Source organism: Dermacentor andersoni, chromosome 1 (assembly GCF_023375885.2).
Source record: "Dermacentor andersoni chromosome 1, qqDerAnde1_hic_scaffold, whole genome shotgun sequence".
NCBI classification, from domain to species: Eukaryota; Metazoa; Arthropoda; class Arachnida; order Ixodida; family Ixodidae; genus Dermacentor; species Dermacentor andersoni.
The window spans coordinates 127,738,590-127,763,931 of NC_092814.1; the positions used below are offsets into that span (position 1 = coordinate 127,738,590).

At 46.1% G+C, this 25,342-nt stretch overlaps 1 protein-coding gene and 1 long non-coding RNA gene across 3 annotated transcripts in view; one reads left to right on the top strand and one right to left on the bottom strand.

The window, feature by feature from the left end:
* Nucleotides 1–25,342, bottom strand: part of LOC126544137 (MAM and LDL-receptor class A domain-containing protein 2-like) — a 115,864-nt gene that overhangs the window by 28,332 nt on the left and 62,190 nt on the right. For both annotated transcript variants that reach the window (XM_055062003.2, XM_072287079.1), the window contains exons 17-29: nucleotides 22,319–22,465; nucleotides 20,858–21,147; nucleotides 18,753–18,855; nucleotides 18,528–18,647; nucleotides 16,143–16,405; nucleotides 15,205–15,433; nucleotides 14,603–14,737; nucleotides 11,774–11,998; nucleotides 10,354–10,386; nucleotides 6,564–6,710; nucleotides 4,782–4,920; nucleotides 2,986–3,106; nucleotides 2,251–2,332 (exon numbers count right to left, since the gene is read on the bottom strand). In XM_055062003.2, coding sequence (XP_054917978.2) covers nucleotides 2,251–2,332; nucleotides 2,986–3,106; nucleotides 4,782–4,920; nucleotides 6,564–6,710; nucleotides 10,354–10,386; nucleotides 11,774–11,998; nucleotides 14,603–14,737; nucleotides 15,205–15,433; nucleotides 16,143–16,405; nucleotides 18,528–18,647; nucleotides 18,753–18,855; nucleotides 20,858–21,147; nucleotides 22,319–22,465 — 2,034 coding nt within the window. The remainder of the gene's footprint in view (nucleotides 1–2,250; nucleotides 2,333–2,985; nucleotides 3,107–4,781; nucleotides 4,921–6,563; nucleotides 6,711–10,353; nucleotides 10,387–11,773; nucleotides 11,999–14,602; nucleotides 14,738–15,204; nucleotides 15,434–16,142; nucleotides 16,406–18,527; nucleotides 18,648–18,752; nucleotides 18,856–20,857; nucleotides 21,148–22,318; nucleotides 22,466–25,342) is intronic.
* Nucleotides 1–25,342, top strand: part of LOC129380584 (uncharacterized) — a 114,678-nt gene that overhangs the window by 2,388 nt on the left and 86,948 nt on the right. The window lies entirely within an intron of this gene.

Consider the following 25,342-nt stretch of genomic DNA (forward strand, 5'->3'; position numbering starts at 1 on the left):
AGCGTAGCCTGGAGAAGCGGTTTGCAAGCACGTGGACTGTGTTTTTTTGATGGGTGCCCTCCTAGGCCCACGATTTAAGTCTTCTTGGCGTTCAGCTGCAACAGCCGAGCATATGCGTTTTGCTGTGCTGGGTGCTTTTTTGTTAGGGCAGGACAATGCCAGAACCATCGCGAATGCAGACTCTGAAGCAGGGCCAAGCATACTGATGTTTAAAAGCATCAGACAAAATGAAAATGCCCACCAAGACAATATGCCTGGGTCCACTGCAGGGGAAATTTCTCTTTACCTTAACGAGGGAACTTGCGCAGACACGGTTAAGCCCCTGACCTATTGGAAAGCGAACGCAAGCCGCATTCCCTTGCTTTCCCGCCTCACAAGGACAGTTTTCACTGTGAATGCGACGTCAGCTGACGTGGAATGCGTGATTTCTACGGCATCCCTGATAATGACAGCGAAGCGAAATAGGCTGTCAGGCACCTCTTTCGAGCAGCTCATATTTGTGAAGCGCAACGCATACTTAGGTAGAAGGCGATTGTTTTATCTCACTCTTTTGTTCTTAGAACTAACCGTTGAAGCAGCCGTCATTTACACTTTGGGTTTTCAACACTAAACGGTGAAGCGCCCATTTAGCTCATGACATTTTGGTGCAAAATTTCCATGAATAAAACCAAAATAAAGCTTCTTCTTCCACCTTGCACTGCTTGCGACCCTTATTGCAGCATTTAAATATGACGAGGACACCTAAAGAAAAATACGCTATCTCGCCATTTTAGCATTAACACATGTAAGCTTAAACAATATTAGAACATCATAAGCCGTTAAAACATACTGACCATGCAAATACTATAAGTAGCGGGAGAACTGCCCCTACTGGAATTAGTAGGGTGGTTGTACTGCACCAGATATGTCACCAAGCTACTATCCCTCGACCTTGGTAACGTGTTTTGCACATTTTTGCGGTTCTTAACGCGTCTGACGACATCAGCTTTATGGTGCGTTCATGGGTAACTCGATGAAACTACCATGATTCCTTTCCTACATTGAGAAATTAGAGGAATGGAATTGAACGGCCCGGCCATTCCCGAAGTGGGAATGGGCAAAGTTTTTTTTTCATTCCGAACAATTGAAAGAAATGAAATTGCGGCAAGTTCTAATTCCCCGGAATGAGATTGCAGTGGAATGGGGGCGCCCATTCCGCAACACTGGTGTGTGTGCACTGATCTGAGCGAAACGGACAGTAGGCGTCGAGCTAACGTTATATAAAATTTCCCTGTGTAATAACTAACGCCTTCAGCCTTACCTCGTGCACCATCGACATGCGACGCCTGCAACGCCACTGGCGGCGCTCCTAATCATGCCAGCGTTGTGAGACGCCTGGCAGCTGCCAGGACGCTGTTTCTTCTGCCAAACAGCAGTTGCGTTGCGTGCTGCGTCGCGCCAACATGCCGCAACCGCGTGTATAGCTAGAACACCGTCCGAGGCGTTCGAGTGCAACGCTCAACCTTGCTGACCTTGCTAAACCTTGTTGTCAATGTTTTAGCTTTCGGACAAAACTGACAATTTCTTTTCACCGTTACATCGTCCGTGTCCTTAGCACGTTATTTAACTTTAGTGCTTCGTCAGAAGGGCATATTTGCCAATGCTAGAGATTAAGTTGGGAGGTGCCATATTCGTCCAAGCAAGGCTTTAGCCATCGAGGTAAAACGCAATATTCGTTTAGTTAAATTGTGCTATCTGTATGCTGGGAATTATAATAACAAGGAGCATCGTTTTTTTTTCTTTCCCGGCGTTTCTGTCCGGGAGAAAAACCAAAATTCCAGAACCAAAATTTACCGCATATTCTTTGCTTTTTTTTTCAAGCCTTTATATCATTAAGTATGTGATGATCTTTATATTTTACAATTTTTACGCATTTCTTGCAATTAGGTCGTTCATTTCGAAAAACTCAGTCCAGCTCTGTGTTATCGGATTCCAGATTAGCAAGGTATCTTTATGTTTGTGAAAATTAAAACTGCCATCCGGAGATACCCAACCGATCTCGATTGAAACACACCGCCTGACGTTTTCAGTGATGTTTTGAAGGCTACTAAACGTGACGTGATTTGAATCTTTTGTGTATTTTTATGTCTGTGCCGGGTGTGTTTCTATAGACTTTAGTTGCTACCGACAAATACAAGGCAGTGAGTGTTACAACCAGGCAATTAGAGCACGTGATACAATTTCAGCGTAAAACAAGGAAATGAGACTCACATGGTTTTGTGCAGTTACCGTGCGTCACTGAGAAGTCATCCGCTGCGATTAGCCCGTCCTGTATGCTTGCTTCAACTACAATCTGCGGTGGAGAGTACACAAACGAAAAGAGTGATCAGAGCGGAGGGAGCGCGTAAATAGAAGCGTATGAAGCGTACGCACGAATGACGATGTGACGGGGCGCAATTTAATAGCACTAAACGTTTATTTCGCTTGAAGCATATCTATACCCTTTCCCCAAGACGGCAGTCGGCTCAACATGGGGGTTACATTGAAGCCATGAAAGATGCCGAAAATTGAGCAAGAGCGATCAAAAAACTTGGTGTGAGGTCACAGATGGTCTTACTTGGGAATATGTGTGTTACTTACAATGACAGATGTAAACATGCATAAAAAAAGTTACAAATCAGAAGCAGTGTGACCCCTTGAGCCAATGCAGTCGACCCTCAAATTGTGAATTCGAGCTGAAAACGCTTTACTTCTCTTTGTAGCAAACGGCATATTCTTCTCCCCATTCACGGCAGACGAATAAAAGATGAAGAGCAAGTATTTAAAGAAACCACGGCGTACACTAAGCTTGCAAACAGTTTTGCACTTTTGATAGCACATGTATTAAGCCGCTGACTGCGTTCTTCCATATACGTGCAAGCAACATAATCGTAGTTTATTGACTTCCATGGTCGCTGGGCTGCCCACCTGCTATATGTTTCTTTTCTTTGTTATACCCTCACTGACCTGAGTCCTCTTTGCTGTTTCCGATCCTGCCAGGTAAACTAGAGCCGGCGTCCATGCGGTCATTCTTGCACCGGGCTCGAACCAAGAAGGGGAGCTTGAAGGTGCCAAAGTCACGCTTATGCTGTAAGGATAATTTCATGCTTAGGTAATGGGCAACGTGGTGAAAAGAATGTACTGATTCAGGTCGTCTAGGAGGCAGGCCTCATAAATTGCCCCGAGTTTGTGGGTCGCTGTGCCTTTTTGTGTTCGGAGTTGCTGGTGCTTTTCCCCAAAAATTACACTTATGCCGACGAGAGGGATCAACGTTTTGTGCAAAAACAAACACACAAACAAACAAAGTGGATATGCATGGAATCCTATGGATTCGTTGGCTGGTTTTCCGCTAACTATGAGGGTTTAGCCAAGAGAGATTGGCTCGAACTATTCTCATTGGACATGTGGTGGTGTTTGGCTGATGGGCTCGGTTAAACGCAGCACCACATTAGGACAAAGCTCTTTTGCGAACAGTTCACCCACAAGCGTGAAGCGAAGCATCGTCGACACACAGCGAAGAATTGCCAGCACATGTGAAGCCGGGCGGCGTCGATACGCAGTGATGAGGCGGCAGTGGAACCACACCGTGCCGTTAACTCCTGAATGCGAGTAACTTCAGGAACTTCATACAGTACGAGTTCGATTCGGGCGTAGTATGAGCGAAACAACCATGGTTTCTGTCGAACGTATCCGGCGGAGTTGCAGCGCCACAAGGTTACGTTGAGCGAAGTGATTCCCAATGAAAGCGTGTCCAACTTCCTCGTGTGCTTTACGCTTGGAAATGGTCGCTAAACAAGGACAGCGTTCCTCGCAAACGGTAAAGAAAGCTTTGCTTAAAGCGATTCCTACTGAGCGTGGGATCCACACAATTTTCTTGCTTTAGCTCGGTATCGTTATTCTTACGGTGTTCGATTAAAACATGTTTATTTTGTATTCATTATTAGTGCAATAAATATCTTTAAGCAAGCAACCTTTACTGTTACAAACGAGCGTTCTTGATACTTTAGAGAATCGAAATCATCACACGAGAGGAATAAAAAGAAGCTCCTTTTAGCTCCTTGATTTTCAGAATTTGTGGCGTTGTTCCTTCCTATGTTAAATTATTTTTTTTTCAGCACTGCTACAAGAAAAAGCCATCATCCTTGTAAAGTGACTCACTCTCCCTTCTTTTACTGTCGATAAAATAAAATAAAGATATTCAGCCGACCGTTTACCTTGTAAACACAGTTCCAGAAAAATTGACACAAAAGCAGGGAAAATAATTAAGGGAGGCCTCTACTCCTGCCTACACTCACAACTGCATCTAAACCTGCGTCTCCAAACAAATCCTAACAAGTTCGTTAAAGATAATAATTATTGCTCACATATAGTATAAAGTAATAATACTGCCAGCTGGGACAAACGCTGATAACCGCACCCAACTGATTTCAGTCGCGAAGACACCTCCGTTACTTCTTTGAAATGGTGTGGCCGTTAAGGTAATCTGCGCTCACCATTACAATCGCTGCTATAGTAGTAATAGAAAATAGATCCCAGTAGTCAAAAAGGCATGCATGCGAAATACGAGCGTGAGTGGCAAATACACGCAACTTCATAAATTTACGTAAGCAAATCTTCCAACGTATAACCAACGAATGCTGCTGGAGCAAGCGAATGCAGTCCCGCGTTGCGGCGACTTACTTTCACATGCACACAATCTTTTTGAACAATTTTCACCGCGCCCCCCCGTCAGATCTTTAGGAAAGAATATAGGACGTACGTACCTGCTATTGCGTTCAGTGAGCGTGAAATACCAGAACGAGAAGCAGAGACCGCTTGTCGACAACTGGGCGGGCAATGGGAGGCTTTTTATGCGGCTTACTGAAGCGTCTGAGCCGACGTTTTTAGCAGAAATGAACCGACCTAAATAAAAGAAAGAACATTAATTTTTTTAATCATCTACAACTTTAAAGCCACATTGTATGCATATATTATTAAAGGCCTTATGTGCGTTCTTTCGTGCCTCGAGAGAACGGCCTTCAATTATTTGCGCTAGAACCAATTTTTGGTAAATTACTCAGAGTTTCTAGAATATTAAACCAATACTACTTTCAAATATTTTTCGATTACCGCTTGTGATACAGCAGGGGCCCTATAACGTAAAACTATTCCAATAAGTTTTTATTCCAATCTCCTGACGTCAAGTTTGCGTAATCCCCGACGCAAGCATGGGGCGGTCACCCGAAGGGTTGTCCTAACAGACCAACCAAACGCTCTCCTCGTTAATAGGTCACTATTGTTTGCTTGAAAAACGAATACCATTCCTTACACTGAGCGGCTTGTCTTATCTAGTTGGCTGACAGGAAGCGAGGAGCACGCTCAAATGGAGAGGGATTAGATGGGGTCGAGCCAGTGCACTGAAAATCGATAACCGGAGAAAGAGGGTGGGGCCGGCGTCTGCGATTGGTCCGCTTTCCTTTACTTAGCCTGCGGTGGCTGGTCGAAAATCGCGGCGGCATGCAACGGAAGCTTAAGAATTACGCTAAAACTGATCCTCAGCAAAGAGGAGTTGGCATAACGAGGTCGTAAACGTGCCGAAAGTGTTCAAAAATGTTACACGGCTACGCAAAAAGCTTTATTATACGCAAATAAACCCATGTTCTCCGGCAGGTGCGAGTAGCCAGTGCCTGAGCGATCGGCGGCAGCCATCTTTTATTCCTTTCGGAACGGGGCAGCCTGCGGTTATTCAGAAGAAATTTAAGTTTTGTTCGGCATATTCATGCAACTTTAACGCGTACACGTCACTTTGACGCGGCGAGTTTTCGCGGTTTTGTGACGTCGCGTGACAGGCAGGTGAAGTGGGTGCAGCCCGAAAACTTTTGACCAATAGCCGAGAGCTAATGGCAAAAACACGTCGAATCAGAAATAACCATTTTTCGTTTGTTCGGTCAAATCGTGCATAATCAGTGTGTACACGTCATATCAGATGGGCAGCTATCGCGGTTTTCATGATGTCGTGTGACAAAGAGGTGAAGTGCGGGTGGTCCAAACAAGTTTTTGACCAATCGCGGAGGGCTGATTGCAGAATTGGAATAGAAAACTTTGGAACAGCTTTACGTTATAGCGCCCCACTTGCTAGAGCGCAGATTTTGAAGTAGGACCAAGGACAGCAGCGATGGTAATCATACATGTGAAAACAGGCTATTATTTTAGAAAAAAAAAGGAATTCGAGGCAGAGTGATAATTTTTCAGTTCTAACAGTGCAATGATGGATGTAGCCAAAATGGTTGGCACGTACTTAAAATCACATATGCGCGTACAAGGGCGCACACACTACTGTTAAGCGCTCAGAAATACAGCGCCACTCGAGAAGACACACAACACAGGAAGATGGCGTACTTGTTCCTTGCCTGCGTGTATGTTTTTGCTATTATTCCGTTCATTTGTTCAATCCAGTGAGCACTGCAGAGCCCCTTTTATAACCCAATTACACCGCCTTCTTTTCATATACGTTTCCAAAATGCAACATGTGACAAGCCCCCAGCAATCTTGGAAAGTAATCTTACCGGTCGAATTTCTTGTTGAATGGTCGAAGAGTGGGAAGGAGGGCTGCCCTGTTGCCGTGTCGCTCAGCTCCCACTGCGCCTGTCCCTCTGCATTCGTGTCCGACTTCCAGAGGCAATAGCTGCCGTCGTCAAATGTGCAGTTAAGATCTGTGAGAACCCATGTGAACGAGAAAAATATAGGCGATTTCACTATTCTCATGAAGAGGTCTGACAATAGCTGCGATTTGTCAAAACGTGAGCGCGCAAACACACGGATAAGTGAAAAAAGAGCAACAACGGAACCTGATGCGAATTACCCGCTTAAATATACAAGCATCCAGTACGGCCAGAATATATGGCAATTATTTCATTAACGCGTCAACGGTTGGGCGACAAAATGAAACTGCCCCTGCGTATAGCCTACAGCTTTTCGTGCTCACGCAAAGAAGTGCAAAAAAAAAAAAAAAATCATGAGCCATTCCACTCTGAAGGTGATTGACCAGCGAAGCTGTTTAGCACACGACACGGAGGTGACACAATCTTGAACAAAGATACGAACGCATTTATTGTCTTGATCGGTGGTCATTATTTCACTCGCAACTGCAATCACATTCTTCGATAATGTCAAATCGATGCACATACGCCGTTGGGTGGTCGGTTGGGCCGGATCGGTGTGGCATCGCAAGGAATACGCCTGCAACACGTAACGCGTAAACCGCTCCCTTTTCAGTACCGACACATCCACATTGATATCACCGGCAACGACAACACGGCTAATGTCTTCACAGCTAATTCACGCAAAGTGAGTAGCCATGAACCTTACGGGACTATGACTCATTGCATGTTTTGCTTGCTTACAGGGGTATGAGCTATTGGCGGCTATTGCCCCTTCTTCGGCGTCCGTCGAGTTGCATATCACAAGATTCCTTGACAAGAAAGATACAACAAAGTTGCGACGGAACTGTGTATCCTGTCATTTTAAATAATTTGACTGTCGTAGCCCCTCTCCCTGCTTGTCGTATCATTCTCCTGTTTACTTGCATATTGGCGGCGAGGGCTTACGGAGTCGCCATCTACCGGAAGCACCTCAGTTCCGTGGTATGAGGAAAAACACGGCGTGCTCCTCATAGGTTTGGCAACCAGCGCTCAATAAAAACACACCGGAGCCTTCCTGGACATTTCTGCAAGTACTCGCGTAACGACACAAGTCTTTTTACTATCAAAATAATAATCTTGGGCACACAGAATGGTTTACAGAATGGTTTACAGATGCTCTCTCTTTACCGAATACGTCCAGTGAACGCCCACCGCACGCGGTCGCCGCGATGGAGTCCCCCGAACCGGTTTCTTGCGTGAAAGGCAGGCACTCGCTCAGAGCAAACTATGCGAAATATGCTCTTATAGTGGGCCGTCTGTGTAACCAAATGGGCCATAACAGAATGAAGCCTCAATGTATCGATCGCACGGGTTCGCAGTGGCCGACTGCGCGTCTGCATGCATGATCCGCGCACAATGTTTCGCTTTCGCTGCGAGCGCGTTTTCGCACCGTGCCGTGAGCTTTAAGCCATAGCATATGATCATTTGACAGAACTCAAGCAACCATTGTTGCGTGGACCCTATAAGAGTTGTTCAAAAATAATTTCAATATAACCAGGGACTTCGATCGATCGACGCCTACGGCAACTTCTGATGTACCGTCGCGACGATTCAATCTTTTTTTCTTTCTTTTCTTCTAAATTATTGAAAGTTTCTATATCATTATTTCTCAAGTTGTATGGCACTGTATGTTTATCGGTCTTCTCAGCGAGCAATTTCCCGCTGCTTCTTTTTCTTAATCCAGTACGTTCATTGTTTGGTGCTAGCACAAACATGAGTATATGCCATGTCTTTTACAGCGAAGATGTATAAGGCTATCCGATTCAACCGTCCGTCCGTCTTTCGCCCGTGCGCCGAAAACTCCTCCGGCGCGATCCCCTGCGCATGCGCGAAAAAGAAAAGAGAAAGAGAGGCGCGCGATTGGCTGCGTCAGTAGTGACGTCATTGCTCACTGTCGCAGCCGAGCGCTCGAGCAGCAGTTTCTCTCCGGCTTCGAAATGGGTAGGCCACGCGTCATACGTACTTCTGAGGAGCAGGCAGCTTTCTATCAGCAATGCCGCGAGTAGAACCGGGAACGAGCATGTCTACGCCGTGCCGATGCTGCAGCCCGGGCACAAGAACAGGCTCGTGCAGCCGAGCGCAAGCAGCAACTGCGTACCGAGGATCCGGCAACCTAACAAGCCATCGTTTAATGAACCGTCGGGATTAAATCAGTGATAAACACCGGGGCCGCACATTTCAACTTCGCTGGTTAGCCATCTGTACGGAGTGCTTGGGCGGTAATTTTTTTAATGTGTTTCTTACCGTTCCCTTTCCATTCCAGTGGACTTGCCAGTATCTAGCATCAACAACTACATAGATCAAAGCTTCGTGACATTAGCCGGGCAGCGCGCGCGGGCGAGCGTCTCAGTACGCACTTTCTGCTACTCGCTGAACATCTCAGCCCCGACGCCGTGGCAAAAATGTTCCTGACGGAAGTGCTTGCTGCACGCCCGAGTTAGAACCGGCAAGCAGCCATCGGGACAAATTTCGCGATCCAAGCTTCACGCAGCTTCTTGTCCTGCGGGTACGTGTGAAGGCTGGCAGCCGCTACCTATTGTAGTACTTTCAAGTGTTGTCAGGCAGAAACCCGAAGCGGGAAAACCTCCCCACCTCCCCAGCGCAGGTGGGACTTTACACTTTCGTTTTCAGCTTGTTGCGGCGCTTCCCAAGCAACCGACTTGACCGCTGTGTCTACGTGATCCCTCATACCACGTCACGCCGACGGCGGCGCCAGCTTTTCCAGTGGCGGAGCTCGCCCCCAATACCGTTTTTTTCTTGCTTGCTTGCTGTGCACCTCCCCTTTTCCATTTATGCAAGATCTTCCTACACTGCGTCCCACCATCTCACCCCACCGCCGTAACTCTCGCTGCCTCACAGAAACTATGAGAGTGCCAGAGTACTTCGACACGTTCACAACTAGGGTGCCTCGATTCGCAACGCAACAGGCATGCACCGCGAATGCACTCTGGAATCCGCCAGGCGACAGTGCATATAGAAGTGCCATAAACTATACTGTTGTCGCAGCCAATACCTTTATGCGAGAGTGCATACGGAGTGGGCGTGAGCATACAACCCTGGGTTCATTAAATCAATATCTTTTTTTTTTCGTGGCATTTACTTAAATAGTTTTGCCAGCAATGTCCAGTGGCTGCTCGGGTGAGCGCACCTTTTGGGCACGGCGCTTTGACGAGACAATCGGCTGACTCGCAAAAGTTTTCTACAAACAGCGTGTAGGGCACTTGAAACATGGTGATCATTGGGAGCTTTGCTGATTCGGGAATGGTTCGGTTAAATACCTTATGACTGAATAAACATAGGGACTACAGCTATGTCATTCTAAAGAAGAGGGAGCATATACGTTATAGGTATTTCTCGGAAATCATCCGACACTTATGTGCTTTGACGCACAGAAGGCGACACATTGCTGATGTCGCCTTCCGTCCGTCTCTTCAAAATAAGCGTCTGCTGATTTCCGGGAAATATTGAGCCAACTAGCTCAGCTCGGAAACCATCTTAAGTTATATAGGTAGCCCTCGCTGGCGAAAATGTCAAATGAAGTTTCTTCGTTGCTTAGATATCACTACTTCTACGCGTTTACAGACACGAAAGGGAGATGGCGACTATACCCACAGGCGCCATGAAAGAGTTAGTGTTGTCGTATTCGTTTAATTACCTGGAATCGGTTCCTCTGGTGTTTCTGATCCACCTGCAATTGAGAGAAATAGTCTTTGTTCTCATTGCGAACTTTTGAAACTGAACGTTAATTAAGCGCTGCGCTTAGAGTCAAAAAAAAAAAAAAAAGAAGAGAGAGAGAACACCGTAAGCCTTTGAGCGTAAGAGAATATCTTCAGAAAATGCGCCATTTCGCTCTTCTGATGTGGAATCAAAGCTGAAAACTTAATATTGTTGAGAATTTAAATGTTTGTTACTGTCTTATACTTATTTGCATAATTAAAAACAAATTTGGTTTCATTATAAATAATTTTATTTTTATTTATTTACATATCCATAAAGCCAAATGGGCATTAGATAGCGGGAGGAGGACAAAAATAGAATTGAAAACAAGATACATAATATGCCACATAAAACTGATACAGATTAACACACCAGGGAAAATATTTAGTAAATCTCTAAAAAGAAATACATATAACAGTACATACGGATACAAATAAATGGTGCAAATACACATATGATGAAGCAGAAACGTAGTTATCTTGATTATTGCTGAGTTAGCGCAAGGATGCCGGTAGGTATTGATATTCCTTTCGGTGAATGACAATACAAGAGTTGCGCTAATTGGTGGAAAATTGTGCGAGCAAAGCTAGAGTAAACATTGTGCGCAAGATCGACTGCCATTCTCAAAACTCTATTTTCATTCATTTAGCAGGAAATGTTTGATAATTACTGGAGAAAATGAAAACCGAACTTCGCGCAACTTCTTTTTCTTAGCGCTGCTGAGCCAGAAACCACAGCACCGTTAGATCAGTGTGCGGTAACGGATTTGAGCGTATTTTCTTGTATTTCGACCGTCGTGGCAATAGTAAAGTTGTCGAAACTTGCTAGCCTGAGTCAATGGTTTCTTTGGAACCCAATGTAGCCCTTTCTTAGCGAGAAGCAAATTATTGGACTAAAGTAGGCGTCGTAAATATCCATGACATCACAGCGAGATGGTGCGAGAACTTTAGGGCGACCTCACCCATTGTGGACCTTCTGCTATTGGAGAAACGTGCGGTATACATACAGCGTAACTAATATTTCTCTATAATGCCTTGTAAAAAGGGCTTTTACTTCGCGTTCACATCTCCCAAGGAACCCCCTCCCCCCATTTTGGCAGTCAGCGACCGTATACCGGGTAAACAAAGTGAGCGCTATATAACTACATTTTATTTTAAAAAGCCTCAAAAAACACCACCCGCCTCCCAAAATTTTGTGATAAGCATTCGGTTAATCCGCAACAAGATAACAGAAGCCCAGGCGGAATGGTAAGCTGTTGATCGCTTCGTTCGTTCACCACGTGAGGTCAGCACGCGGTTCGCACAAAGACCTGCGCGAGCGCTGTTTCCGCTCACGCATGTCACGTCTGTCTCGCTCACCTTTCGCTGCAGATGCGACACTGACGCCCGCGATGGCCGCAACTCCTCCTGTCTGACTGGAGGAGCCCGTGAGCGTGAACTCAAGCTGGCTGTGGCCGGCCTCGTGCAGCGGTAGCTCGACGCGCTGCCACTGCTCTTTCGGGAGCAGGTCGGCTAGGAGGAGCCGAGTCGTCTCCTTGGCTCGACTGCTTAGGACCAGCTGGTAGATTTGGAAGGACTCTAAAGCTGTGCGAAAACAACAAGGGGCGCGTTAACAAGCGAAATAACACTTGCCGCATCCAATAATAGCAGGAAAGTGCGCGCGTCTACACCGATTCGTTTAAGCATAGGAGGTGCGCCTACTTCAAGAAGCAGAGCGGTTATATGTATATTACCTATACAGGGTGTTTTGTTGAGTTTGAAGAGATTTTTAAAACGAAGCTTTCTTTGCCTATACCCTTCCAGGTTTGGCATGGCTGGTGCTGTAAGCTGCTGGGTCAGTGCATGGGCATCTAGGCGGATATATAGTTGTGGGTAAATATATACGAAGGTCATACGTGCGCCGAATGTAAGTGCACGCAAACAAACTTATGTAACTACTGTATGCTGACCAACAAAGTACATTGCGCCAGTAGGCGTACCTTGCGTAACCAAAAAAGAAAATCTTACATTGAACCAATCTCAACGGTATATGTAGTGCATTATGTTCATCGCATTCTTTGATTTCTTTGAATTTCTATGATTTCGCCATTGAGAATCTCCACGGATGTGTGCCAGTTTTTGGCCAATCCTCCAGAATGGGTATGTACCACTGTGACACAGGAGGCGCGCAATGCTTCAATGTAACCCGGTATGTGCCGTACTTCTTAGTAGATACACCTGCCATCACCGTCCTTCCTTCGACAAGCGCCGTACATCGCCTGTGTCCTCCTGACATCGCTGCGTGGACGTCTCACACTGCGCATACCCTTCATTTGGTTTTTCCATTTCGGCGTAGCTTTGTGAGCGTTGTAGCGCATAAACAAAAATTAAGTAAAGTTGTGACCCTTGTTATGAATAAAATTAATCATTGCATGAGGTTGAACGCTGCATAGAATGATATTAAAACAGTTGTTCAAATCGCTGTTAGATTTCATCATCACCGTTTGTTCGCATCGCCATCGTCATCGCCATCACCATCGTCATGACCACCACTACCACCATAATCACAATCATCATCATCATCATCATCATCATCTTTTATGTCCACTGTAGGAAGGAGGCCTTTCCCTGCGATCTCCAATTACCCCTGTCCTGTGCCAACCGATTCCAACTAGCGCCTGCGAATTTCCTAATTTCATCACCCCACCTAGTCTTCTGCCGTCTTCGACTGCGCCTTCCTTCTCTTGGCGCCCATTCTGTAACCCTAATGGTCCATCGCTTATCTAACCTACGCATTACATAGTCTGCCCAACTCCCTTTTTTTCTCTTAATGTCAATTAGAATCGCCGTGCTTGGGATCAATACATTTTTTTTCCAATCGCATGCAGCACATAAACCCAATAACTGGACTGTTTTCAGGTGGATTACTTGAAAAGGCGAACATTAATAGCACGAGAAACGACATGTCTAAATAGCTAACTAAAATATTCACTAAGTAACTTTTTAGTAAATAACTATAGGGTACATGTTGAAATTGAGAAATTGAAGCCAAGCAATAGTGATGTCTGCAAGCAGACATGCCATCACTATTGCTTACCAGACACTGCTTAGCAGATCAATGCTCAGCAGACGTGACATCCAAAAATGTCTCCTGTTTAGCAGTTGCGCACTACTTTAACTGGAATGTAAATGCCTTTTTTAGCACTCTCTGTCTTACGCCAATAATTTACCAGTTTAAGTTTAAACGTAATCACTTGAGAAATAACGAAAACACTCTGCCAGCTATTGTCAATGTTTTATACCTTCTAAGAACAGTAGTACACCGCAACCATAGACTATATAGTTCATTTAACAGAGTTACTGCGAATAGCAGCCTAAAGCTCGCAATAATGTAGCAGACCATAGGGATATAGACACCAGCCCGGTACTCGAAAAACGTTCAACTACAACCCAGTTGGAATATTAGAGACAGTCCTGCAGACGGGCACTTCAGCCTTATTTCCCTCTCATATTAGAGCCTTTATTCAAGCTTCTGGGATCGCACCATCTTCTGCTCTGAATTTGAAGACCACGCATCCACTACCAGGCTGCTCCTCGCTATTTCACACCCACCGCGCCAGAGCCCATTCCCTTCAACTGCTTCGCTTCCTTCTGTGCCATCCCGGGAAATCGGTGCGGTGTCATGTGTGCGCCTAACCTACATAGTTCAGTGCGCAGGTTATTAAATTAAATTCTGGGGTTTGCCATGCCAAAACGATATGCTTATGAGGCGCACGGTAGGTGTCTCCCGATTAATTTTGACTACCTAAGGTTCTATAAAGTGCACCCAATGCACGGTACACGGGTGTTTTTGCATTTTGCCCCCATCACAATGCGGCTGCCGCGGCAAAGATTTCATCCCGCGCACTCGGGATTAGTAGCGCAACATCAAAGCCCCTCGCCACCACGGTGGGTGCGCAGGTTATGCTGAATAATAGCTTGTTGAGACCAACCGACTGACCTGCCGACCGGAGCAGACCCGACCCGACCCAACTAGAACGAATTGAAATGAGTCGAGCCGACTCGATTCGACTCGACTTCACCCGACCGGACCCAACCGAACACGCTCAGCCTACTTTCTAGTTCACAGCTGCTGTCCGCAGTAAGATACAACTAGGCTATTGTTATAGTGCTCTATGCAGAGGCATATTTTTCATTTTTTGTGTTTACCTGTTCCGCTCCTGAAATAGCGCACGACCAAAGTTTCATTGCCCTTGCTGCTAAAATGGGCGCTACGGAGGGTGGCTGAATTGTTTGCGGATACAGTGGTGTCCACGTAGGCGAATCGGCCAGGATTACCCGCACCTAAAGGAGAGATAAACAACATCATCTGCAAATTTCATAACTTCATAGCACCAACTAATTTGGCTGCCGTCCTCGACTGAATTTACCTTCCCTTGGAACCCGTCCTGTTACTCTAATAGGCAACCTGTTATCTGCTCTACTGTATTGTGCATAAATATGACATAACTTCTGTAGCATTATATTATTGCATTACGTAGGCATCTTTTTTTGCTAATGATATTGTGTGCTACTGCCTTCAGTGAATGCTGTAAACCGGTATTCTTGTTAGCAACTTTATGCTACTATTATTTTCATCACTATATTTTTGTGTCGCTACTACTATCGAATGGTAAATATTACCATTTGATATTGCTCACGGACTCCAACATATGTATATTATACGTCATAATGAACAGGTACGTGTTTCTGTGCAAAACAACAAAAACATTGGTTGTAACCGAATGCTTGCTTCTCGGCGGCTGCCTTACCGGAAGAAATCATATTGTAGGTTTGGGCACCCGGTTGTCTTCTAAGCACACGACCACTGCCCACAATCCACCGAAAGTCCGAGTCGGAGTTACTGACGTATCCGCAAAGGTCTTGGTCAAAATCACAGTCAGCCACATGGACAGGTGGGGGCAAGTCAAGGAGCACATTGTCTACAGCAATCACAGCGTTCACGTTGGAACGTGGGTCAAACTTGCCTTCTATCACCACCTGCAATGGGACGATGCGATAAATCACCTGCAAGACGATCTTGCATATCTTCTGTACTCATCACCATCTTCAGCAAAAAAGTATCGTGCCGTATGCAAACCCTCGCAAAGCCAGATGTAGTTGTTTATACGTTAAACAGTACGGGAGACTGGGAGGAGAGCAGACGATACATGCGCCAGTATCGTCATCTTGCCAGGCCTCCCGCCTTGTTCACAATATGAATCACAGTGGCATACGGTACCAGCTTAAGTCAGCACTTCACTGCAAACAAAGATACCACTGCAGTAAGTGGAAAACAGTTGCGCTTAACATACTTTCGTCCAGAAGCTGCGCCACATCGTCAGCTCTCTTTTGAAGGGATTTGACCCGTCTGTACCACCATTTTTTGAAAGCCATCTTTGTAGAACAGTTTATATGTATATACAGAAGAATTGTTAAAATGGCTGTGATCCAGTAAAACTTTCTTATGTGGAGGCACTACTGCAATTTGTCTACACAAATTTCCTATGGCGATGCTTTATATTGCATGGAAGCACAGCAGCGCGTAAAACGGCATTTCGCTCATGGAGTAGTCAGTAACAATTCTTATATTCTTCTCAGCGGCACCTTCTAGAAGCGAACTTCAGCGTTACAAACGCAACAGTCCCGACTTTTGGCGGCTGAAGCAGTTCCGTCAAGGACATCCCACCACTATCTACAGTGCTTTCACCTTAAAGTCCACAGTTTGATCGGGAATCTCCGCGCGAGCCAAGGACCATGTGTGAGGCTCCGCAGCGTTCGGCAGCGTCCAGATCTTAGCGAGTTGCGAGCCCGCTTTGTCGACCAGGTAGACCTCGAGGATTCCATTTCCTGTTATGTTTCTGTAGTACCACAGCTCGACGGTGCGAGGTTGGTCCTGGACAGACCATAGCACGCTGCTCAGGGAGGCCTGGTTGGCAGCGCCCTTGGACCACGCCAGCTGAAGGAAGCCAGCTGCACACGAAGGTGGTTGTCACTGGTCAGTGGAGCCTAACAAAGCCCCGTAAAACCTTTCGTTGAAGCAGCCGTTTATTCGTGTACACGATGCTTTCATTTCATTTCACGTTACTAGCCTCAAAGGTATCAAGATACATTACGAGATGTGTGGGTTTCCTATCAATAGAGACGACACGTACCGCATACAAGGGGCGCTTCATCTACTAAAAGCGTACCTGTGAAAGTAAATAGAGAGATGAGCAACACTAAGTACGCTAAACCAAAACATTTGTTACAGTCAGATTATATCCGCAATACGTGAAACGTAAAGGTAACTTACAAACTTTAATCTGTGAGCAAAAAAGAAATGAAAAAAGAAAGGAAAATAAAGGTATCATAGGGTAAGTAATCTGCATTATATTTTCCCTCCGATTAGAAAAGTCGATGCAAGAATGTGGTGTGCATATTTTATAAAATATACATGTTTGATAATAAATGTAGATATGACATAAATATCTGGTCATGATATATAGTCATATTCATGAAAGAGCGTAAGTCTGGCAGCCTTTCGGCGGGCATTCAGAGGGCAAAGGTGGGTACGCTTCTTTAGTTCACTCCCGCTGGTAAACGACGAGAAATCTGAATAAGCGAAGCGAATCGGGTAGGGTTAGGCAGCTTCTGTTGCATCGATGAGGTGTTTCGATGCGGATCACATGTGGGGCGGCAGCGTACTGTAATTTCTGACGCGCGAACGTTGTGTAGGCTAGTAGCCTCAGTTGTACAGGCGTCAGTGTCGGTCTCTTTCGCCTTTCCCCCATCTACTTTCGGCGGTAGCGATCTTGTTGGATGGTATACTATAGTGGACACGGAGAAAACGTGTCCAAGGTGAAGAGTTAAACAAAAGTCAAGACGACGGCAGCTTGAGGAAGAATTAATTGGCAACACGAAGCAAATAAAGACTGCGCACGTAAGCCACTGGTCTCGAGTTCGACTTCCGAACCCCGATGATTATTTTATCTACTGCGACGTTTGCTTTCTGAAGAACCCTAATTCCCTTCGTAGCGGTCTTCTAAGGGTGGGTGGATGACAAGATTTTCTTTTCATGAGCATAAGTGCGTCCTACGCAGCACAACGGACTAAGCCCATCAAGCACGAAAAAGCATTGCATAACTGTTCCATAGTCCTTGTAAGGCTCTAAATATGTGCATGCTTTGTATACTTATAAACACGTAATTATGGGGTGGCTGTTTACGTAGAGTCAGTGTAGCATTAGCTACGCATGAAGAGGACTTATGTGCGTGTGTGTGTGTGGGTGTAAGAGGGGGGGTACCTATGTGTGAGAGAGTGCATGCCTGTGTGCATGCTTCATCACTGTACTATACATGCGAAAACGGAGAATGGCGCGTGTCCTTTGGTGTATAGCACAATAATTGCGTGCACCCAGGCACAAAGAACTTTATTTCATTAACTTGACATTACTTGCACCTTGCTTATCATTTTCAATTTGACAATGGCAGCTGAGGATGCATGTTTCCGTGATCGAGTACTTTTGCATGCAAAAATATAAAGAAAGCAAATGAAAACCAAACTACGGTCTTTGCATAAAAGATATGCAACATGAAAAATAATGAAATAGGCAAGTCTTGCGCAAACTAAAGCAGGAGAACGCAGCTTCATTTTGTAGCCTGTTGCCAAGACCTTTCACCCTAAGCTGTGTCGATGTTTTCCCGAAAAAGCTGTCATCAATCAAAACGCGAAAAACGAGGTCTAGCCAATCATTTATATATTGTTTGTTTATGACTGCCAAGCTACCCTGATATTTGTGTTTTGATTTCAGCTGAACATTAAAAAAACTGAAGTAAATGCTAGCAGGAAATAAAAAGAAATTATGGCTGGGAAAGCCAAATAGCTAAGTGACCTCCTTGCAAATGCAGTGGGCCTGAAAGTGTAGAAGACGGCTCAAAGGCCGAAGGTACACGGGCATTTCTTAAGTACCACGGCTCACACGCACAGACATTCTGAGTAATTCGAAATAGCTGGTGACGTAATAAACGAAACTGCAACAGCCCCGTTTCCTCACATGTATCTGCGATCGATAACCGAAGCACTAATGAGAAGGCATCGCAAGTGTTCCACTTACCGGAGTTGGCCGGTCCTGAGCGAATGCTTGCGCTTGCCATGTCACCTCTCATGCCCGTCAAGACGTGCGTCCAGCCTTTGTTGTGCCAGTAGCATGTGTTGTGCTCGAAGTCGCACAGTCCTGCTCAGGGTATAAGAAAAGGGCGCCGAACACGTGTGCCGGCTGAGACTCAGTTCAGCGGTGCGTGGCAGGTGTGCCGCATTTAAAATGGGGATAGTGACCAACCTTGGCCGTCATCATTGTCCATGCAGACGCCGGGCGTCACGTGGATATTGCTCAGGGCGATGTCCCCCCGCTCGCACTTATCGCTGGATACGGAAAACTCGAGCTGGAGTGGCATCAGAATGGCAAAGGCAGAGCCAGAGTTGAGATGCCAGTGTGTAATTGCGCCGCAAATATCACGTTTTTCATCACATGCGCGTGCAATCCCTCTAAACAAGCTACATACTTATTTCAGGAGAAGGAAATGAACTGAAAACTACGTGATAGCCTTACGAAGTCAACAGTTAATGAAGCTAGGGAGAGCATATAGGAGGGAATTATTTATCCTGCCGCCTTCGCTAATTATATGTCTGTCAACATGATTGGCCGGCATTTGCTTTTACGAACAGTTTTAGAGAGTAAGAAACCTCTTGTGAATATGATCCCGTCGTTTTCAGGAGGATGCGCTTCCCATGAAGCGACGAAAATTAATTGCGGCAGCAGTTAAAAGGGCTGGTTGCTTTGAAGATGGCATTTGTGTAGATGACCGCGTGTATACGAAAAACGTGTGCTTTTCCCGTTTGTCCGGCGTGATGCCTTACATTACAAGACGTGCTGAGGATAGCAACGAGTGCGATCACACCAAACATATACTTCCTTTCCGCAAGCGAAACGTACAATATTTTACACTAAAATGTGGCCCGTGTGACTCTGGGAGAACTTCGTTTTGGCCCTCGCTGGTTTTGAGTTGTGAAGCCTAGGCACCCTGGTGCGTTAAAAACGAAGCGATTAACAGACAGATGGACCTCAGCTGCACATATTTATTTCATCCATGCTTGATACTCTTTCACAAATTTACTTGCGTTTATAACCAGCTAGATGTCATTTATGTCACGGTATTTCAAAGCACGTTAGACATACAAGAAGAGGCAAGCGTAAATCGTTTGCTGAAGACTGTGCTTATTTTACCGTTCTATTCTGAGAACTGCAAAACATTAAGCCGCCCCGAACATATAGATTGAATTACTTGGGTGTCAGATCATTAGCAGCCAACAAACACTGACACCAAGGACAACATAGGGGAAATTACTTGTGCCTAATGAATGAAATAAAGAAACGATAAATTAATAGAAATGAAAATGGATGAAAAAACAACTTTCCGCAGGTGGGGAACGATCCTACAACCTTCGCATGCGAAGGTTGTGGGATCGCTTGTGTAACGGCACCAGTGATTCGCAACTGTGGTCGCTGCACACACACACGAGGCGAAAGGAATCTTCCATCTCGCGGTCGATGTGATGAGTACAGCATATAGATCTGACATACTCTGCACGACTGCTTTAACTCTAATAGTCGCAATACAGGAACCACAGCGAGTCGTTCAGAAGGCGTGTATCTTCAATCTGAACCTCATTCGCGACCAAAGTGTTTGATGACGGAAAAATGGCGCAAAAAAAGGGACAGAAGGAAGAGAACAGGACAAGGGTCTGGCTTCTTTTGTCCCCTTTTTCGCTCTGTTTTTCCGTCATGGTGCCGTATGTTAACTAGCTGAGGTTCAAACCGTCAAAGGCTCGCACAATCACAATGTAGCTACAAAGACCAATCTCGAGTTTCTTCTTTTCTTTTTTTACTTCATATTTATGAGGTAGCACATGAGATGGAAAAAGACAAAACAAATAACTGACTTTTCGCTAGAACTGCGATGACGTCGGATCGTCGAAACTTTCCCTTGAGTCTGTTGCAGACGTTGCATTCTGTAGGTCGCCACATTTCAGCCGTGATTAGAGCATGCATGGTTGACGCACAGCGTGAAACCGGCGAAGGCATGCCGAAATTACGCCTGAAATACGTTACACTGGTTACCGCATGAGCTTACGTATATGTGCATATGTATAGTGGCTTTCGCCGATAAAATGCCTGGGTCACCAAACTGTGGAGGTGGCCTGTAGAGGTAGTGGCTGTGTGCTCTGTTTATTGAGGTCGGCCAACCATGGTGCCAATGTTTTCTGCAGCGGCAGGCTGACGTCGCCTGCCAGGCCGTGCGCGTTAGCGCGTGGAGCTATGGAGGCACGCGTGCTCTCGTCTTACACGAGAATACGATCATTGCTCAGTTCGAGGCCATTGCTCACCGTGGTCGCGTGTGCTGAGAAGCGTATGGTGCGGGCCACGTGGTACCAGCTGTCCGCAATGGTGCCCCCGTACGCCCGGAACAGCTCGTGGGTCTTGCTCTGCGTCGACGCGTGGTCCTGACGGGTGCGCAGCGAGAGGCTCAGCTCCCGCTTTCCGGGACCAAACATGTGGAAGGAAAAGTGTGCACACACGGCCGTCTGTTGCAGAGGTACGATGGGCGAGCTAAGTGATGCGGACACCGCGGCGCCTGATGAGTGAAGCTTGCTGCAGCTCAGGTAGATGAAATCGTCTGCGCGGAAAAACGGGGCAGCATTTAAACGGGGATGCATATCTGCCGTTATCGCTGCATCGCTGCAACGCCAGGAAAGACTGCTTTCGATGTCCTGAGTTGCGCTGGGCTGGGCTGTATGACCAAACATAGTGATTTTTTTTTCTAAGGTAATGTAACGGTCTCCTCTTATACGGAAGCTTGACATATTTCCTATGGAATACTAATAATGGACAGTCGCTACTGTAAAAAGGAAAAAAAAATAAAAAAAATGGGTGTTTTGCTCAAGTATGGTGACTAGATTTTGGAATTGTTTCACTAATATGTAGTGTGGGGATGCGCGACTCTCACGCGTCCCCTGATATGTTGTTTTCCCGCACGGCTCGCGTGGCCTGGCGCCCGCGGCGGTCGGAGTGGTTGAGGCGCAGTACGAGAGATGGCGCGAGTGTTGCGCTGCTAACGCCGCCGACAGACGGGAGGTTACTTGGGCGCCGAAAGACAAGGCGCTTCCTCTTGGGTTCGGGACAGCAAGCAGTGCGGACGTGCCGTGCCGCGCGTGCGCCGATGCATGCTTCTGCGAGACCGCCTCGCGTGGCCTGCCTTCGAACGCGCCACCGTTCGCGTGACCGTACGCGCGAACGACCAGGCGTTGGGATCCAGCATAGGGTGAACATATTCGCTCGCTATCCGGTCGCGGTGAGTCGGACTTCTAGATTTATCGCGCGCCCATCGGCATGTTTTGTGGGTAGCAACTCGGCTAGCAGGCATTGATCTATGAAAGGTGCAATAAATGCCCTTGTGATTGTTTGCACTACAGTGCTTGTCGTTCCTTTGTCCCAAGAGTACGGGAGGAGAACCCCACAGTAGGGAGCAGCAGACGGCGCCACATCACATCACCAAAAGCTCCGGCATACCACGTAATAAAAAACGCCACGGAATCACTGAAATAACAGCCACCCTCTTTGTCCTTGACAGTTTATCACGCATTTTTACCTAATTTGAAGGGAGAACGCCACTCTCGCCAGTAATGTGAACAGTGTATTGAAGCAAGTAATGTCGCGGTTGTTCCACAATTTCACAGACAACGATATCCTTTCAACATTAGCTAAACACTTACACGTTAATCCCTTTGGGTTAAGGTATACGACGACCACACAGTTCGAAGCAGCCTTAAGGCGGGGAAGTAGCTTACTGGGTTTCCCGTTTGGCGAGGCAGCTGGTGCCAACGCATATCTTGGTGGAAAACGGCTTCCCAGTTTCCAAGTTCCCACAATTTCGTCCGGACGACTCCAGGAACATCTGTTCGGTGTGTTCCACGCGCACTCGAGTATGACGTACGCTGCATGTACGAGAAAACAAAGCGTATGATTAGCAGTGCAGCTACGAAATCCCTCTTCCTCTACAAATGTATTTCATTTCACTGCCATCAAGTGTGGAAGCGTTACCCAGGAGAATGTGACGAAGCTCGCGCAAACTAAAGTGCAGTGTGCGTTCGCAAATAAGTTTAACAAAACGATAGAAGGAAAGCTACAGAGGCTATGCACACGACAGTTCTGCAGCTGTTCTGTTCGGCGAGACTGATACCTATCGCGAGCCATACAGTGCAGTAAATAACACATAGTTATTATTTTTTTTATTTATTCATACTTGTCAGCCCTTGCGGGCTATAACAGGAGTGGATAACGTACATAAACAAAAGGAGTGCATTTGCAAGAAAAAAAAAAAGGCATTACTGATACAACAAAATCGAGAGATTAAACAAACAAGAGCGTGAGTAAGGGTAAACCAAAGAAAAAAATTACCGACGATTACGTTACTTCCTAATGCGAAATTTGAGCGCAGCAAATAAGCTGTTTCACCTTTTCGATAGATTGAGGCAAAGAAATCGAGCAACACATGTATGCGCTATCACAGAATTTTTTTTTTATTTTTCACACGTATTCCTTTAACAAAGACTCCACTAACAGTTCTTGACAGTCATGAAGGAAGCTTTGTGGTCGGAGAAATAGACTGATATATGTTCGACTTGGTACACCAATGCTTGATTCTCAAAGACGAGATCTATACAAGTGCCTCGCGAGGTTGTCACAGCCGTGGGACGCGTTACGAGCGAGAGGAACGGGATGTTCTCCCGCATAAGTGTTAGGAAATTGCTGTTTGTCTTTATGTCAACATTAAAGTCCCCCACTACTAACATCGGCGTGGATCGATGGACGGTTAATGCGAGTTGCAGGAAGTGCACGACGTCTTTCGTGAGTGCGGTAGGGGCGAAGTAGGCAGCTACTACCAGCAAGATAATTTCGCAGTGGCGAACGGCAGCGGCAATTTCGGCTCGGGCGGTGCACATATACAGATCCGCCGCCACCGATCTGGCTCTCTGATTGCCACCGCACAGGGCGAACGGCAGCGGCAATTTCGGCTCGGGCGGTGCACATATACAGATCCGCCGCCACCGATCTGGCTCTCTGATTGCCACCGCACAGGGGTTGCATTGGAGGAGGAGCGAAGAAAGGAATTAAGTTCGAGCCGGCGCTTTGACAACCGGAGACTCGCAGGAAGATGGGGGAGGGGGGCGGCGTGTACACCCAGCGGCAAACGATGGGGGCAGAAGCGCGCGCAGCAAGCGGACAACACGATAAAGGGAGGAGGGAAGAGATAGCAGCGACTGACTGATGCCGCTGACGCCGATAGTGAGTCAACCCCAGCTGCGGAGTTGGTTTCAGGGACAACGCCGCCGATGCCGACACAAACAATATGATACCCTCGCTTCCGCAGCGCTAAGAACCAGGTCTAGCCGTGGGAAGGTGGTCACGTATTCGTCGACGTGCCGGGGCCTACGTGAAATAACCGGCGCGTCGGCAACTGAAGAGCACCCTATCCGCCACACAAGAACAGGGGGGGGGGGGGACCCTTTCCTCCTCTTTCTGCATGGCGGCGACGGTGTTCTATGCAGTCACGTTATCTTGACTCTCTAGCGGCGTCAGCGGCATCCAGCGGTATCAGTCGGTCTCTGCTAGCGCTGGGGGGATGAAAGGGGGGCGGAGCTGGTTACGAGGCCGACGACAACGCCGACGACGACGCGAAACCCAGGAACGGACGCCAAAGAGCTGCGCTCTAAAATAAGTCACACTCAACATGATAACCATATTATGACAGAGCATCAGGGGACACAAGCCGATTTAGTTTTTCTGAAATTTACTGGCAGAATTCGATGTGGCCAACCGAGTCCGGTAAAGTATTCCAATGTTTAATGGCCCGCTGAAAGAAACGGTGCTGGATATATATATATATATATATATATATATATATATATATATATATATATATATATATATATATATATATATATATATATATATATTATGGCGGAAAGGCTAAGAGGTCAGCCTGCATCAAAGTTCTGACCTGCTATAAGTAGTAAGGGCTACGGGAAAGGGTATGTACATACGGTGTCGGTGTCAGATGGTTTGGTCAGTTTTAATTTGAAAATGCTTATCTTACTTTTTACTTGATTGTGCATTATTAAGAAGAAACATTTTAGTCTCTCATATTTGGTTTGTTTTTTTAGCTATGGGAGCTCAGCGAGTTTACATAGTTCAGTCGAGAGTAACAACGACGATATTTATTAAATATAAACCTGGAAGCAAGACGCTGGACTTTTTCAAGTTTTAGGTGGTTTGTTTGGGTATAGAGATCCCATACAATTCTGGCGTATTCAATGATGGATCTTAGCAAGCTTTTATATGCCACAAATCTTATTTATAGTGAGGTGCAATGCAAGTTTCGCCGTAGTCTCCACATACTCGTAGAACTTGTTGGTTTTTGAACAGTGTTTTTCTATATGAAGATTCCAGTGCGAGTCGGATGTGAATATGAGGCCCGATTATTTATGTTGTTTAACTCGAGCAATTTGATGGCTGTTTATACTATATGAAAGATTACCAATATTTCTTCTGGTAGAAATAGACATGAATACTAATTTAGCTGGGTTTAGCTGTATTTGCCAATGATCGCACCATGCCTTAATTTTTTGTAATTTGAGATTAGGTTCCGCCTGATCGTTCGGTGATTCTATAGTCTTTGTATATTATGCAGTCGTCTGCGAACGTTCTTGTTTGAGCCTACAGGCAAATAATTAATGAAGACCAGGAAAAAGAGGGGCCCTAAGACGCTTCCCTGGGGTAGCCCAGATGCTACAGAAAATAAATTAGATTGT